General features: G+C 29.7%; 2 protein-coding genes across 6 annotated transcripts in view; one reads left to right on the forward strand and one right to left on the reverse strand.

Annotated features, from left to right (window-relative positions):
- LOC129912522 (transcription initiation factor TFIID subunit 8) overlaps positions 1-17052 on the reverse strand; it is a 488289-nt gene that overhangs the window by 14103 nt on the left and 457134 nt on the right. The gene's annotated exons all lie outside the window — the stretch shown is intronic.
- On the forward strand, positions 603-16220 carry LOC129912526 (protein NipSnap). Of its 5 annotated transcripts, none has more exons than XM_055990819.1 (7): positions 603-820; positions 1285-1374; positions 1446-1628; positions 1707-1875; positions 15109-15233; positions 15283-15425; positions 15485-16220. In XM_055990819.1, the coding sequence occupies exons 2-7, from the start codon at positions 1328-1330 to the stop codon at positions 15631-15633; spliced, it is 816 nt and encodes a 271-aa protein (XP_055846794.1). In that variant the 5' UTR covers positions 603-820; positions 1285-1327; the 3' UTR covers positions 15634-16220. The 5 variants fall into 5 exon arrangements, with proteins under 5 accessions (XP_055846794.1, XP_055846793.1, XP_055846791.1 ...); XM_055990818.1 differs by lacking the exon at positions 603-820 and adding an exon at positions 827-1010 and having other exon boundaries at positions 1269-1374; XM_055990816.1 differs by lacking the exon at positions 603-820 and adding an exon at positions 827-1010.

Raw genomic sequence — 17052 nt, forward strand, 5'->3', positions numbered from 1 at the left:
TATATGAAGAGCTTGTGCAAATTGAAACGTAAAGCCTATAGTACTCAGCTGAATAATAACGACAACATAGAGTACAAATTGCGCTAGAAAGAATTTTTTTTTATTTTTGTAAATTTCTCACTTTTTGCAAAAAATGACCATTGTGGTTATAACTTAACTCTTAAAAGTTGTTTACATCAGAAAATATCAGAAATTCCCTTTTATTTTACAAAAAAAGAGCAACGATAATTCTTAAAAATTGTTTCAGAACTTCCTTAGAGCACATTCAGCGAAAAAAATCGAACACACCTAGGAATTTGAAGTGAGCTGTCAAAAAGCAATCCGTCGTACGACGTATTCTATGGGTCACCCCTTTCTGTCCCAAACTTCAACTTCAACGGATGGATTGACGGAACGGACGCAACGGATTCTATGGGCTGGGGCCTTTCAACGGATGGATTGACGGAACGGACGCAACGGATTCTATGGGTTGGGGCCTTATAGCAGTCCATAATAGTAGGTCAATGGACCAGTTGCATCGAATTGTGACTACCTCTTTTTTAATAAAAAAAAAAAAAACAAAACAAAACCATATCTGCAAAAAAAATTTAACTCAAATTTAACCAGGTCCCAGAGCCCAATAAATTTTTAACAGCTGAAAATTTTTAATTCACCTCAATGCTCAATAGTGTCAAAAATTTTACACGGTGTTAACTATTTAACGCAATTCACACACGGCCTTAAAAAATCTCTGAGCGCTGAGAGATCTCCCTTGGTGGGACGCACCTATTGATCCACTGACATCACTGACATTTGGTTATCAGTGAATTTTTGTTCAAAGGTGAAATAATTTTTTAAGATTCAAAATTCTCATTGCAAGATACATTTTGTAGAAAAAAATACATTCCTTCCTAAAGAATATATAATCGGTGATTATAAACTTCGGACAGTGACCATCACAGTAATTTGGAACAACAGCAAAGAATTGATTCATAACATTGCCGAGCAAGTAGCGGCTTTTAATATTTTACGTATTTTACATACATATTTTCTTTTTTTATTTTATTTTAATAGAATTAAGACAATTTGACTCAAAGAATGACAAAATACAAGACACATTCAAAACAAAATTCGTTCTCCAGACATATGTATATTTTGAGATAGCTTACTTGTGACAAAAATAAACTTTAACCTTGGCAGTAGGACGTAGGACGTTTCTAACCATTTTTATTTTTACATACATTTTTTTCTTTTTTCCTTCAATTATCGCCCGTGCACATTTTAATTAGTTCAATATTTTGTTAGACATCTATAGAGCACCACATCAACATAAACTATTTGAAACGAAATGATTAAACTACGGAACATCGGTAGCCTCGTCAGCATTTCGGGACGGTAATGGTCTTAATGTTATAAATAATAGATAATTTTTATATATTTAATGAGTTGCATTTTGTTACTTCAAGTGGGATTTCCACATCATCCCAGCATTTGGCAGATGCTGACTCTTGGCTTAGTAAGTTACTGGTTCGCAGAATTGAACCAACTAAGGAACCCCACAGTCGCATGTTAAGTGATAAAGAAATTATTTACGCATTGCATACGCACAATGTCAGGACCGATTCTATGAAAAGCTATATTGACAACTAGTAAGTGTGAAATGTTGGAACAATTTCTTTCCATTTGAGATGTGACTGCATTTATATCGTAATTTATGCATCGCTTAGTAAAACAACCGTACAACTGGTTCACTCGAAGAAAGAAGATCTCAACTGTTCGTTGGTTGCATCGTGGACTGTGCAAGTAGGCGATATGGACCAATGTTTGCATTTATGGAAATATACTGGAGGTTTCGAGAAAATTGATCAAGCAAAGGAAAATTTGTGGAATGATCCGGTAAGAGACTTATATAAAATTATGTACAGGCCCGTAGCCAGGGGGGGGGGGGGGGGGGGGGCATTGAGGGCAATGTCCTACCTTAAAATAAAAATGCCATACCTTCAAATTCCCTTGTTTTAAAAGATTCCCTACCTTCAAAAAGGACCATATTTGGAAAATGTCCTATTTTGAAAATAAAGTAAGTTACATTTTTGTTCTTTTTAACATTTTTACATAATGTTAATGAATATTTAAACGTACATAATTCAAAATTTTTCTTTTAAATTCAAAAATATTTTCTGAAGTTTTAACAGAGTCAGGTAGGCTATTGAATGTTTGAAATCCCATGTACTGTATTTTTCTTTGTCCTCTTGCTGTTCGTACGCGTTATTTATAAATAAGATTATTTTTTTAAATAGCGTGAAAAGCCATACTCAAAGTCATTGAAGGTAGAGAATTTTTTAAGGTAGAGAACTTTTTAAGGTAAGACGTTTTTGGAGCTACGGCTTTTTGAAGCTGGTTACTCATAGAGCGTTAATGCCTTAAAAGTGTCTTACCTTAAAGCCTGAACTACATCAAAACACAAAGTCAAAAGAGTACAAAAAAGTAAGAAAAGCTCAAAATATAAAAATCACATGTATGTATATTTACCTGACATCTATTGGAAAAAAATTAATGTCGTTTTCGATTGGTTTCACTCAAGGATTCACTCATTCTGAAATCCAATAAAACAGTTTAAATCGCTTCCACTCAATTCATTTTTTTTTGTGTTTGTGTGTTTTTCATTGAAATTTCAAATGTCAAATATTCATATTAATTTATTTTTCTTTCAAATAAAATTTTTACAATTGTTCAAAAATGTTAATGCTCAAGAAATTAATGGTGAAGTTGGCTTCCAAAATATTTTAAGTAAATTTGAAAATTAATTAAAAAAATTATTTCGGAAAACAATAATTTATTTCAAAAAATAAAAAAAAAACATTGATTGAGTGATTAATTTGACTTTCAAATATTCATGTGTTAGTGCTTTTTGAGTGAATTCCGATTTTAAATCGAGAAGAGAATTTCTCTTCTGATAAGCGTTTTGGCTGTCATATTCGTGTCAATAAAACACTTTCAGAAGGCTTCTGAATGATTCCGGAGAGCCAATCGAAAACGACATAACTAAAAAAGCTCTTTTGTTTTTGAAGTTTTAAATTTCAAATTTTTTTTGAAGTAAACAAAATACAGTCGACGGTATCTAAGCCGAATTTTCACAGGACACCAATTTTGGTTCGAGTTTGCGGGAAATTCGAGTAAGAGGAATCTATTTAATCATTTTGCTGCAGGCGGTTTCATTAAAAATTATGAAAAAGTACGATTTAGAGGGAAGTTCGACCTGGATGAAGTTCGACTTTGAGGGAATCGACTGTATAATTGAAAAAAAACTATAAAGTCATTAAAATGGTTAGGGAACCAAAAATGAAATGCTTTTTTTTAATATAGAATTTATTTCAAATTATTCAACATTGGGCGCATTCACAAACCTAGGTGCTACGTAGTCGACTCGTTCTGATTGGCTGAAAAGAATTAAAAAATTAGTTAAAATTTCTCCTCCGACGTAGTGTAAAAATTTTTAACTTCAAAGTTAGCTGACATTTCTCAGCTGTTTGATGGAAACAAATTCTATTTGAATTTTAAATTTAGTGAAATTGATGAAAAAAGCATATAAAATAAAATTAATCATGCAGTATGTGAATATAAATCAGGAAATTGAGGAATTTCAAAGGAAAAAAGCTATTTAAACCACTCAAAACACTTTTTTTTTTTTATTGCATCTATCACCTAGCTTTGTAGTGTAAATTCGCATTCCAAAAGCTAGTTGAAACTCTACTACGTAGCACCTAGGTTTGTGAATGCGCCCATTATATACAAATAATGTCAAACGAAAACGATTTAAATGTTCATATTTCAAAATGCACCACAAACACATTTTGCAACAAATGGCTTGTTGCAAAATGTTGAAAGTCTCTGAAGTATTTTCGCCTTTTATCCCAGAGCGGTAGATTTCTTTTTGAATGATGGTTATCAAAAATGATTCCTCAGCTTCTGCAAAATAGATTTTTTACATGAAGAATTAAAAAAAAATCAATTTAAAAGACCATTCGAGTCCAAAATCCATATCTTTTAGAATCCATTCTTTAAACGCACAGAAGCAACAAAATATATGAGTTTCTTCAATTTAAATTGAACCATTACAAAATCTTTAAAAATATCAATGTCACATAATGTATTTAGGTATAAAAATATTCTAAAACATTTAATGGTGTTATTTCTTACTTACGGCATTGTTTTCCAAACATTTGTATAAATTTAGCTGATATTTTTTTGATATTAGTTTGAAATGACATTTATTTGTCAAAAGAGCTTTTCTTCGCAAAATGACAGGAACTATGTGGTCGCAGAGCTACCTTACGGAACGGATATACAAAATTTATTGAGTGTATTATTTGTTTTTGAAACTTTGTGAAAATTGAAAGCTTGGTCATGTTCAAGCTTTTTGACTCGAATACTTTTTAAAAATGAAAGAGAGATATACAAACAAGTTACTAGGAGGAACAAGAAAAAACATCGTGTTTACTTTTTTGTAATTTTTTGACTTTGTGTTTTGATGTAGTTCAGGCTTAATGCTCTATCTTCAAAATTACCTTACTTACTTTAATATAATTTGATTCAATGAGATTTAACAAGAATTAACATTAAAAGCTCCAAACCGTTCTACCAAACCTGATCCCATAAAACTAGCAGTAGTTATAGGCAGCTTTGTTCTGTTTTTATTTCATTTTTAACCAACTTTCAAAAAGGAGGAGGTTATCAATTCGTTTTTGTAACCTAATACGTTTGGACTGGATGAACCACTTTTTATTATTCTTTTTGTAGCTGGTGCAGTGTGGTCCCATTTCAATTTTGTGCAGTTCGACTATAGAACTTAGAACCCATGAGAAAACCATAAATCGATAGATCCATTGATAGGAGACGGTTTTATTTTTTTGATAAAAATGATTGTTGTAGAATTAGGTTCTTCGTGCCGTGGCCTATTTATTTATTTATTGAAATGGAGTTCTCACCGTATGCGAACTATAAATAAAATGCACGTCTGGGTCGCACGTACTTGCTCTTGTTGTTAAAGTATCTTTGTCTTAAATATCTTTTGGTAATTTTAGATTTTTTAAGTGTCGAGAAGAAAAACATCGAAAGTTAAAAAAATTCAATTTTAATTCAAAAACTTTTTTTTTTAACTTTTTTACATTTAACAGTTTAAAATGATGTCTGTAAATTTTGAATAAAATTGACTTATGCTTTGATGAAATATATGAACCTCAAAGCCTGAACTACATCAAAACACAAAGTCAGAAAAGTATAAAAAAAGTAAACACGATGCTTTTTCTTGTTCCCCCTAGTAACTTATTTGTATATCTCTCTTTCATTTTTAAAAAGTATTCGAGTCAAAAAGCTTGAACATGACCAAGCTTTCAATCTTCACAAAGTTTCAAAAACAAATACATTCATACAATATTTTATATCCTTTCCGTAAGGTAGCTCTGCGATCACATAGTTCCTGTCATTTTCGAAGAAAAGCTCTTTTGACAAATAAATATTTTTTTTTTTTCAAATACAGTCGATTCCCTCTAAGTCGAACTTCATTCAGGTCGAATTTCCTTCTAAATCGACCTTTTTAACGATTTTTAATGAAACCGCCTGCAACAAAAAGATTGAATAGATGAGTCTTACTCGAATTTCTTACATATTCGAACCAATTTTCGTGTCCTGTGAAAATTCGACTTAGATAGAGTCGACTGTATTTTGTTTACTTTTTCAAATTTTTTTTTTATTTGAAATTTAAAACTTCAAAAAACAAAAGAGCTTTTTTGGTTATTTTTTTTCCAAAAGATGTCAGGTAAATATACATGTGAATTCTATATTTTGAGCTTTGTTTACTTTTTTGTACTTTTTCGACTTTGTGTTTTGATGTAGTTCAGGATTAAAAATATGTCAATTTTTGAAAAACGGCAACGCCATTTTTCTAAAAACGCAGTTTTGTTAGAATCAATAAGACTATCTAGCACACCAAATTTAATCAAAATCGTTAGAGCCGTTTTCGAGAAAATTGCAATACCTCGAAAACGTTGTATGGGAGATATGCGTTAAAAAAGAGATATTAAAAAAATAAAAAAAACGGATCTAGAAAAATCGTCTGTACCAAGTTTCAAGCAAATTCATCCATCCGTTTAGGCCCTAGCTCGATGTACAGATGGACGCACAGACACACAGACCGACGGATGGCATGACGAAAACCACTTTTTTGACCTTCTCCATTATCGTAATGTTGGTTTTGATTAAAACCTCGAATTTTATTTTCTACACGAAACCAATACTTGCCCTATAGAGCAAGTAAAAATAAGTTGACACTTCCACCAACTGATCATTTACAAAATATTATTTCCAAAAACGAAAATTGTAAAAATTTTTCTATTGCATATTTTATTTATCTTATTATTTATTTATTATTTCAAAAAAGATTAACAGTAGATACAATAAGATTATATATATTATTATATAAAAAAAAATCAAACAATTTATATTTAATTCAAAGTTATATAATTAACTAGTTTTTTATTTATTTACTACAGTACTTTTTCTTAAATCGGGAACACGTTTTTTGAATATCGATGTGAGTTGAAGAATGAATACACAACTAATTTTTTATATAACTATGAATTGAATATGCATTTTAAATATACATGCTATGCTTATTTGTGAATAAAAATGTAGGTATGTTTTTTAATTTTTTGGCATTAAACGAATAAAAAGCGATTTTTGAAAAAGTCTGAAAAAAATGACTTTTTTACCAAGCTAAATCTCTAAAATTATAACAATTAAAAATCTGAAAAATGTTCAAATGATAGCTACACTTATTAAATTTGAGTCTGTAAAGTTTTAAATTTTTTGAACGAATGGTTTGGATGGAATTTAAAATTGATCGAATAAGGTTATGTTATTCCCATAAGAAACTTCAACCGCTTGGCGGCACGTGTTAGAATTAAGTTAGAGACTTGAAACTTGGGGAATATTTTTAGTTTATTTTCAACCATATAAGATCCTAGGATCATAGAAATTCTAATTATTTTAAAATAACGAACACCCTATTGTGCACCTTGCAATTCACATCATGAAAAGCCACATTTTCTATTTACGAAAAAGTAGCATAGATTCCGCAGTTTTGGTCAAATTCAATAAAAAATACGCCAATTTGTGCCTAAATGTATTTTCTTTCAGAATATAACTTTACTTTATTTTTTTGTTTGTTTTATTGTGCAATAAGAAATGGATGAAGTTGAAAAAATTGAGGAAAAAAACACTTTTTCAAGATTTATGGGATAAAAACCTATACTTAATTTGTTTAAACAATAGACTTCTATACATCATTCAAAAGGTCTGGAAATCCTCTTTCCAAAAACATATTGAGAATTGTTAAAAAAATTAGATATAGTCTAAGATCCCGCCATAGGACGACCTACCCTCATCGTTATACCAGTTGAGAGTTATATTTTCTGAAAGGTAGTGTCTAAGGAAATAAATTGCACATGGGTTGCCTAGCGATATCCTGTCAAGGCATAGTGTTGCCAGGCCTTAAAATTTATTTTTTCGTATTTTTGAATACGCGACCCTGCTTATATGGCAAGCCAAAGAGTTATAAAAAAAATATTATGTCATAGGACATTTAATTTGAAAATTTTAATTTTCAGGATTTTTTAAAATTTGAAGTTTGAGTAGGGTAAACAAAGGTGAATTTAGAAAATAGGCAAAAATCTATTTTCTAAACAAAACGCGATAGAAATAAAATTAAAATTGGAATCGATAGATATTATAAAAATATGAAAGCCACACATACAAATAAAAAATGTAAAAAATCTACAACTCGAGATATAGTCTTTTTTAAGTCATGACACTCCAATTCGATATTTGAGAAATAATTCACCAAAAATCAGAATGAAAGATTTTTAAAATAAATATAATTGATAAGTTAGAAAAATACTTTAACTTGACACGTATCTGTCAAATTTTTAATTTAACTCACCGTTTTCGCGGAGGGATTTTTTGAAAAGGTACATATTTTCGTATTTCAATATATTAAAGGAAAAAATCCCGTCATAGGACGACCTATCCACGTCTTTATACCAGTTGAAAGCTATATTTTCCTAAGGGTAGTGTCTAAAGAAACAGTTTGCACATGGGTTGCCTGGCGACATCCTGTCAAGGCATAAGGTTGCCACGCATTAAAGTTCATATTTTGATTTTTTTCGACAACGCCACCCTGCTTATATGGTAGGTAAGTGTTAGAGGTGTAAAAAAAAATTATGTCAGAGAAAATTAAATTTAAAAATTTGCATATTCAGGATTTTCAAAAATTTGACATTTTAGAAAGGGGAAACTGAGGTAAATTTAGAAAAAGGTCAAAAAGCAATTTCCTTAACAAAAAGTGGTAGAAAAAAGATTGATACTAATAGATATTGTTAAATTATATAAGTCACTCATACAAACCAAAAATGTAAAAAATCTGCTACTCGAGATATGAAAGTTTAAAAATCAAAACCGTGAAATTCGGTGTTTGAGAAATAATTCACCAAAAATCAGCACGAAAGGTATTTGAAATGATGTTTATGTTATTAGAGAGCAAAAACAAAATAACTTGACAATGGTCTGCCAAATTTTTTATTTGACTTAGTTTTTGGCTCCTGTGTATTTTAGAAGAATTACAGATTTTCAGGTTCTTGCTCACTTTTGAGTTGTTCTTCGTTGAGAAATTTTTTGTCTGGCACTCCCGCGTGCCGGCTGACATGAGAATGTATTTACATATTGTATACAGGGTGTATGTTAAGAAGACATAGAAACATATAGTTTTCACTGTTCTTTAAGGAATCAATTGAGGCAGTTTTCTATGTGAGTAATTTTTTTACTAAAATTCACAGTCTGAACAAAAATAGTATAAAATGAGTTTTAAAAAAAATTTGTTCGCCTATTTTTAACTTTGAAATCGATTATTTCAAAAACTATTGGTTATATTATATTGATTGAAAAATTAGAATCAAATGTACAATTTTGCCTTTCGGAAATGGTATTATTTATTACTGTAAGTATTGCCGTAGTTTTTTAATAATTTTTTTTTATTTTGATAATTTTTTTTTAGAAAAATACCCCTCCCACCTAAACGGGGAGAGATAGACCCCCCTCCCAAAGAAAAAAATGTTTGTATTGAGCTCCTCTACAAAAACCCGTTATCAAATCCTGGCGCCCAAGTTATCCTACTACGTGCCGAAACAACATTTTTGTTCTATACCTAAAAGTTCGAATTTCTGTATCTGGGTTGAAATCGAAAAAAATTTTTTCTAAGCCAATTTTGAAGTGATTTTCATAAAAAATACCTCGATTGATTGGGAAATAGATATAGTTTTAGAATATTTTTTTTAAATAGCATGTTGTTTTGAAAACATATACTTTAAATTGATGCCGAAGTCGGGCAAATGACGAAAAAAATGGAATTTTTGAACTTTGACAGCTTATAAATTCTAAGTGGTTTAACCGAGTTACATGTTTTATACAAAAGGTATGTTTATCTTCTATCAGAAACTGTAAAAAAAATCGAAAATGGGTAAAAAATTGACGAAGCTAGAATTTTTTCAATGGGTGAAGGTCCAAAAAACCGTTTTTTGCCGGTAACTCCAGATTTTGGGGGTGTTAGGGGATTTTCAAATACCGTTTCGTATTCAGTGCGACTAGCTCTACAAAACCTGATAGGTCTCCGCCCGCGTATATTTTGAGTGTTACACCGTGTTGTTATCGAATTAGAGACAACTCTGTAGGTGAAATCCCTAAAAGAGTATTTGACATCAAGCGACGATAGTTATCTTGAAGATCTATTCCTGATCAAAAGAAAATTTGACTAATTTTACACAAACGGACGAGTTTCATATCCACAAAAATATAAGTTTTTCTGTACGTGACAATTAACGATTTTATAAAACGTCGTAAATACAGTCGTATTGTCCAAAAAACGACAAAAGTGCTATTAAATTCCTCGACATTTTGGAACATCCACAGTTTTTTGTTTTACTTGAAACAAACACGTAAAGCACCTTAATCTTTGAAAATTTTGCAATTTAAGCCTATTTTTCGAAAAAATCCTTGTTTTTAAGTGCTAAAAATGAGTATATAAAAATGTAAATATATTGAAGTTGAGCAAGTATGAGCAAAAAAGCTGACCATGTGTTTAAAGTAGAAATATAAGGGAACCTAGTGGCATACAAGATTCTGCTACATCTTGCTACAGTCTAATATAAATTTAGTTTTTGGGTCACAAAAAACAGACTTTTTTAGGTTAAATTTTTAAAATAATAATTTCACTTTACAAAAACAAACTGAAATACGCATCTGATCAGCAGATATTCATTTTGATAATTAACAAAAAAAAAGTCAAGAACATTTGTTTTTGCTTAAAAAAAAAAAATGATAAACTTCAATTTGAACCTAAGCTTGAATAATCAAAACACCATGAAAAACACCACTAATCTTTTTAAGTCTTGAATTTAAACAGTAAAAAACTGTGTTTTATTATTGTAGAATATGAGCCCTTCATGTTAAGCACCGGTTTTTTGTCATATAATGGACTTGATTTTTTTATTTTTGTCCACTGGTCAACGCACTGTGGCGATGTAATGGTTGGACTCATCAGATGACCATTACACCTTGTCTTGACGCATATTTTCCCGAATAAATCGAGATTCCATATGATCCGAGCTGCATAGAGCAACTGCGAATTATATAGTTGCTACAAGTCTTCAAAGAAGATAAATTGTAGCTATTTTTATTGCCTTGCTATGGCACTGAAGAAATATTTGACTGTTAACAGTCGAATTGTTTTTTTTTTTTCTTAAACACCGTTTATTTTTAATAAATATGATTTAAAATCATGAAAATATAAAAAAATATAAAAACCAGCATAGGTAAAAGTGTTCATATATGCGTTTCGCCCCGATGTAATGGTTGGACTCATCAGAAGATGACCATTACACCTTGTCTTGACGCATATTTTCCCGAATAAATCGAGATTCCATATAATCCTATATAATTGGCAGTTGCTCTATGCAGCTGGGATTATATGGAATCTCGATTTATTCGGGAAAATATGCGTCAAGACAAGGTGTAATGGTCATTTTCTGATGAGCCCAACCATTACATCGGGGCGAAACGCATATATGAACACTTTAATGCTGGTTTTTATATTTTTTTATATTTTCATGATTTTAAATCATATTTATTAAAAATAAACCGGGTTCAAGAAAAAAAAACAATTCGACTGTTAACAGTCAAATATTTCTTCAGTGCCATAGCAAGGCTAAAACTTTTTCCAAAATCAAATTGAAAATTGAATAAATAAATTTTTCAGCCAGTGTTCTTCATCAACAAACAAAATTCCTGTGCCAGATAAAAAAAAAAATTTTCTGGATATTTTTATTTTAAAATTATTATAAAATCAAACTTATGGCGTTTGTCAATTAGAGAGAAAATAGTGAAAAATATACCAAAATTAAAACGAACGGTCATTATGCTTCATAATGTAAAGATAAAATCATAAAATGCATTAATATTTAAAAAAAATTAAAAATTAAAAATAGCCTAGTACGCACATCTCTCTAAATTTAAGCCGACATTTTTGTTCTCCGTTCTTGACTTATTTTTCGTAGACTAAATTGTTACAGATAAAAAACGTAACACTTGAAAAACATCAACCATTTTGGATTGGTGTCAACCCATGGACGTATTATTTATACACTAGCCCAAAAAATTAAGGGAACAAAAAAAAATCGTGATTTTTTTAGTGATTTTCGATAGGCTGTATCTCAGTAAAAAATGACCGCATCGTGATAAAATAAAAAGGATGTGAAAGCTCTATTCTTCTAGTTATAGGATTAAATATTAAATTATTTTATTTTTAACGGTAAAATAGCAAAATTGTTGCAAATGTTCAAAAACCAAAATTTTCTAATTTTTTTATGTTTTTACTTCTCTCATAAGGAAGTGGAAAAATTTTTTCTGAAAAAATGATTATTATTTTTAGAAAGGTTTTTTATTAGGCTTTAGAATTCTTTTTGTTTCAAACTTCTACGATTTTTTTTACACTGCAATATCAGTCATCAAACCAAAAACCATACTTTTGACTTTGACTGTCAATATCTCAACAACGGATCACTAAACAGAAAATTTAAGGACACATTTAAAAACTTCATTCAATTCTCTACAAAGAAAATTAGTTTGTTTTATAAAAAAAAATGTTTTCTTATTTTTGAGATTAATTTAGGAAAGCTATCAAAATAGGCATTTTTACGGTTTTTTAGAAAATGTACCGCTATTTAATTTCTATGGGTGAAAAGATTAAACTGAGGCTTAATTATTGAAGCTTAATATACCTGGAATTAATATGCAAAGTTTCAAGCTTATTCATCAAGCAGTTTTTCTGTTGTGAAGGTTTGAACTTTTGAGATGAAGTAAAACACCATATTTCTGCAGTTCTAAATGACTTACTTCTTGTTACTTTTTTATGAGCAAAATCAATTTTTTTTGAGTTTATTCGAACATTTAACTGATAAATATCGTTTAAATTTAAGATAAACCAAGAAAAAATTAAAAGTTTTCAAAAAAACTTAAATTTTGAAAAAAAGCTTTTTATACCATTTTTGGATATTTTTCCTAATTTTGAAATTTTTTTTGTTTTTCTTTGGTTTATCTATAATTTAAACGATATTTATCAATAAAATGTTCAAATAAACTCAAAAAAAATTGATTTTGCTCATAAAAAAGTAACAAGAAGTAAGTCATTTAGAACTGCAGAAATATGGTGTTTTACTTCATCTCAAAAGTTCAAACCTTCACAACAGAAAAACTGCTTGATGAATAAGCTTGAAACTTTGCATATTAATTCCAGGTATATTAAGCTTCAATAATTAAGCCTCAGTTTAATCTTTTCACCCATAGAAATTAAATAGCGGTACATTTTCTAAAAAACCGTAAAAATGCCTATTTTGATAGCTTTCCTAAATTAATCTCAAAAATAAGAAAACATTTTTTTTTATAAAACAAACTAATTTTCTTTGTAGAGAATTGAATGAAGTTTTTAAATGTGTCCTTAAATTTTCTGTTTAGTGATCCGTTGTTGAGATATTGACAGTCAAAGTCAAAAGTATGGTTTTTGGTTTGATGACTGATATTGCAGTGTAAAAAAAATCGTAGAAGTTTGAAACAAAAAGAATTCTAAAGCCTAATAAAAAACCTTTCTAAAAATAATAATCATTTTTTCAGAAAAAATTTTTCCACTTCCTTATGAGAGAAGTAAAAACATAAAAAAATTAGAAAATTTTGGTTTTTGAACATTTGCAACAATTTTGCTATTTTACCGTTAAAAATAAAATAATTTAATATTTAATCCTATAACTAGAAGAATAGAGCTTTCACATCCTTTTTATTTTATCACGATGCGGTCATTTTTTACTGAGATACAGCCTATCGAAAATCACTAAAAAAATCACGATTTTTTTTTGTTCCCTTAATTTTTTGGGCTAGTGTATTATATATAATACGTTCATGGTGGAAACCCTGAAATTCATGTCTCTCAAGTTAGCAGAGCAAGGTCAGCAGAACATATGTTTTGTTATTGGATCTTTTAGTGCTTATTAAGTGCTAATTAAGTGCCCCAAAATTAAATTAAGTGCTACTTAATTCGAATTTTGTCGAAAAATATTGAATTTTTTGAAAAAATCCAAATTCAAGTTAGCAGAACATGAATTTGTATGGAAAATGAAAATATTTTTTTTTAATGGAAAATCTCTGAAAATTCTTCGGAAAATGGGTTACTTAACTTATATTAGTTAAGCACTTAATTATTTAAGACAGTTTGAAAAAAAAAATTTTTTTCGAAAATCACAGAAAAAATTATTTTTGGAAAAAAAATTATTTTTGGAAATTTTTTTTTTTGATTCGTAGAGCACTTAATTAGCACCTAAATATTATACCAAACCCGATTTTTCTACGAGCAGTTTAGGGCATTTTCTGGTAATTGCTCTGCTAACTTGATTTAAAGTTAAACATTAATTTTCTCCAAAAGTAGTGGAGCACTTAATTTAATTTTGGGGCACTTAATTAGGACTTAATAAGCACTAAAAGATCCAATAACAAAACATATGTTCTGCTGACCTTGCTCTGCTAACTTGAGAGACATCTGAAATTCGGTGTTTGAGAATAATAATTCACAAAAAATCAGTATAAGAGCAAAAAAATTAACTTGACACGTATCTTTAAAATTTTTGACAGATACGTATGTCGAATTCCAAACAACCAAAAATTCGATTCGATTCCAATGAAAAAAAATTCGCTACTTTTTCCCGAAGAATGGATCCTTTCAAATATCTTTTTTAAGACGGATTTACAGAAATTTTTACAATTTCGATAAATGCTAAACGTTAAACCAAATTAAAATTTTGCAAAGAAATGAAGAACCACAGCCATTTTATGTTTATTTGTGAAATATACATAAATCATTTTGAGGAAAAAAAATAAACAAACTACGTTGTTTTGTTATGTATAATCTTTTGTTTTTCATCGGTCTTGGGCACACACACATTCACAAAAAGGTCGCTCCTTTTTTAATTTGCTAAACAGCCAAAAAGTATCGACTTTAGTAGCGACTGCAAGTGGTTAAAAGGAATTCGACATTAGTATTTTGGTATTTACATTAGTAATTTTGTTTTTTTTTTCACACAAAAAATTATCTTTAAAAAGTGTCTTGACAGGGTATCGCTAGGCAACCCATGTTTAAAATGTTTCTCTAGAGCTAGACACTACATAGCCAGATAAATATCAGTTAAGGCTTATTCCTACGAATAAAAGTTTTTTATTTATAATGACATTTAGGCCCTGATTTTTCAATCGTCAGAGCTTAATGGAAACTTATATCGAAAACGGCCTAGAGAATAATCGATGACTGATATCCATTGTAAAAATAATTTGGAGGGAAAATGTTAAGCATTATTTAAGCTTCTATGTTTGAAATAAGAGAAGCATTCCTTGCGTAAATTTTATATGCTTGATGAGCTAGTAAAATTTTTGGTTTTATTTTAAAAATGTTGTTCTTAAATTTTTACATAATTGTTATTTTTTCAGGAGTACTTACGGTTGATGAATGAACGTGGAAAATTTTTAAGGTCCCGTCATTTGCAGTATTTGTTGGCATTCAGTTACTGGCCACAAATCATGAATCGAACTGGAAAGAACATTTACGAAATGCGGTTAGTTAACAAACAGCGTTTAAAGAATAAATCTAAATTGCTCTTTCAGTTCCTACCGCCTTAAACCAGGCACAATGATTGAGTGGGGAAACAACTGGGCACGAGCAATTAACTATCGTCAAAATAATAATGAAGCTTTTGCTGGATTCTTTTCCCAAATTGGGCGACTTTATAACGTACATCATATTTGGTGTAAGATCTCTTAAATTTAGTAAATATTTCAGTCCTAATTTAAATTTATATCTATTTAGGTTATAAAAATCTTCAAGAACGAAAGGAAACTCGTGAATCAGCATGGCGTTCACCTGGATGGGATGAATGCGTGGCATATACTGTCCCATTAATCAGAGAGAGTCACTGTCGTGTTTTAACACCAACTGAGTTTTCTCCAACACAATAAATATTTTCCATGTAATGTGCATTTAAATAATTGTTTTGAATACTGTGAAACAAACACAGATCAATTTAAAGTTTAAACTGTAAGCACAAAGCATTGATTTTGTTCGGCATAACATAAAACTCTTATATATTTTTATTTTTTCCAAACACTTGAATCCATAGTTTTTTTTTAAGAACAAATATTTTTAAATATTTTGTTTGTGTATGTCAAAGACTTTTTTTTGTTAAAGCTTTGTTCAAGTTATTTAAAGTTGATAATAATGTGTTAAGTATAAGAGAAGCATTTATAAAAGGAATTAAATCTATAATTACAAAAAAATGGTATTTGTCTAAAAGATTTGTGACGAAGCTTAAATGTCGGGATATTGGTGAGAAAACATACATGATGTGCACCTAAAGCAGATGGCGACACAGTTATGACCGATGTAAATTTTTTTACTAATTGTTTTACTAGAACCTTCAAAAAATAAAATGCTCTTATGATAAAAGTTAGAAAGCTTTTTATAGCTTTTATTAGCATTTATGAAAGAATAAATTTAATTTAACTGTATCATAAATTTTAAAAGAAACGAAAAAAAAGTTTTAAAAGTTGTTTTTTTTTTTAAATAACGAAAACACTTTCTAATATGGTTTTCATCTACAAATCTCCAAAAAGTATGCAATTTAATGTTTTATATAACAAGGAATTTTTTTGGAAATATGTAGGTAACCTTTCAAAAAAATTTTTTTCTTGTATAGAAAATTTTTCGATAGGAACCAAGTACTTTTATTTTTGGTCCTATAAAGAAAATTTCAATTTCGCCTCTAAGTGATCTTATAAAACTCTTAAGCATTGTACATACTTCTGGTGAAGTGAACATGAACACATTTCCACTTGTGAACATTTGACATTCATCGCTAGTACACTCTTCAAGTTTATTCAGAGTAGTACATACTTGTGAAGCAAGTCGTGGAGCCTTACAAATTTGTATTTTTCGTTCGGCCGTAATTGTGAACCTTCGTGTAGAAACAAGTGGAGGGTTTTAAATTTCGACAGCCCTATTCTGCTATCCATCGGGGGGAATAATCTCTAAATATTCGCCAATTGCCATTCTGCTAATTTATGGGGGGGGAATCGAAACTCACGTCGGTAATATCGGTAGTGTTGTTCGGTATTCCACTATTCACGTGAATGAATTTGCTCCATACATTTTCAATCCGCATTAAAAATGTTGCGGATCTGTCACTTTTGGTTGTAAAAATAAATTCACCATCATTTAAATTAAACAAAATGCCACTTCTCACAACTTTTTAAGTATTTGTTAGTATGTAATGGGTTATTTTTATTTTTTCTATGCAAAAAAAAAAACAAAAAAAAAATTTTCTTTCAATTTACTTCGTCGCCATATTTTTTTTAAGTTGACGTTCACGTGGACGTCAA

This window comes from Episyrphus balteatus, chromosome 2, assembly GCF_945859705.1.
Source record: "Episyrphus balteatus chromosome 2, idEpiBalt1.1, whole genome shotgun sequence".
In the NCBI taxonomy this organism is placed as follows: Eukaryota; Metazoa; Arthropoda; class Insecta; order Diptera; family Syrphidae; genus Episyrphus; species Episyrphus balteatus.

Excerpts from the sequence above, each read along its gene's own strand:
- LOC129912526 (XM_055990819.1), top strand. The coding sequence starts at position 1,328 with ATGATTAAACTACGGAACATCGGTAGCCTCGTCAGCATTTCGGGACG. Across the intron at positions 1,375-1,445 it reads CTCGTCAGCATTTCGGGACG|TGGGATTTCCACATCATCCC; the intron begins GTAATGGTCTTA and ends TGTTACTTCAAG. Across the intron at positions 1,629-1,706 it reads AAAAGCTATATTGACAACTA|TAAAACAACCGTACAACTGG; the intron begins GTAAGTGTGAAA and ends TGCATCGCTTAG.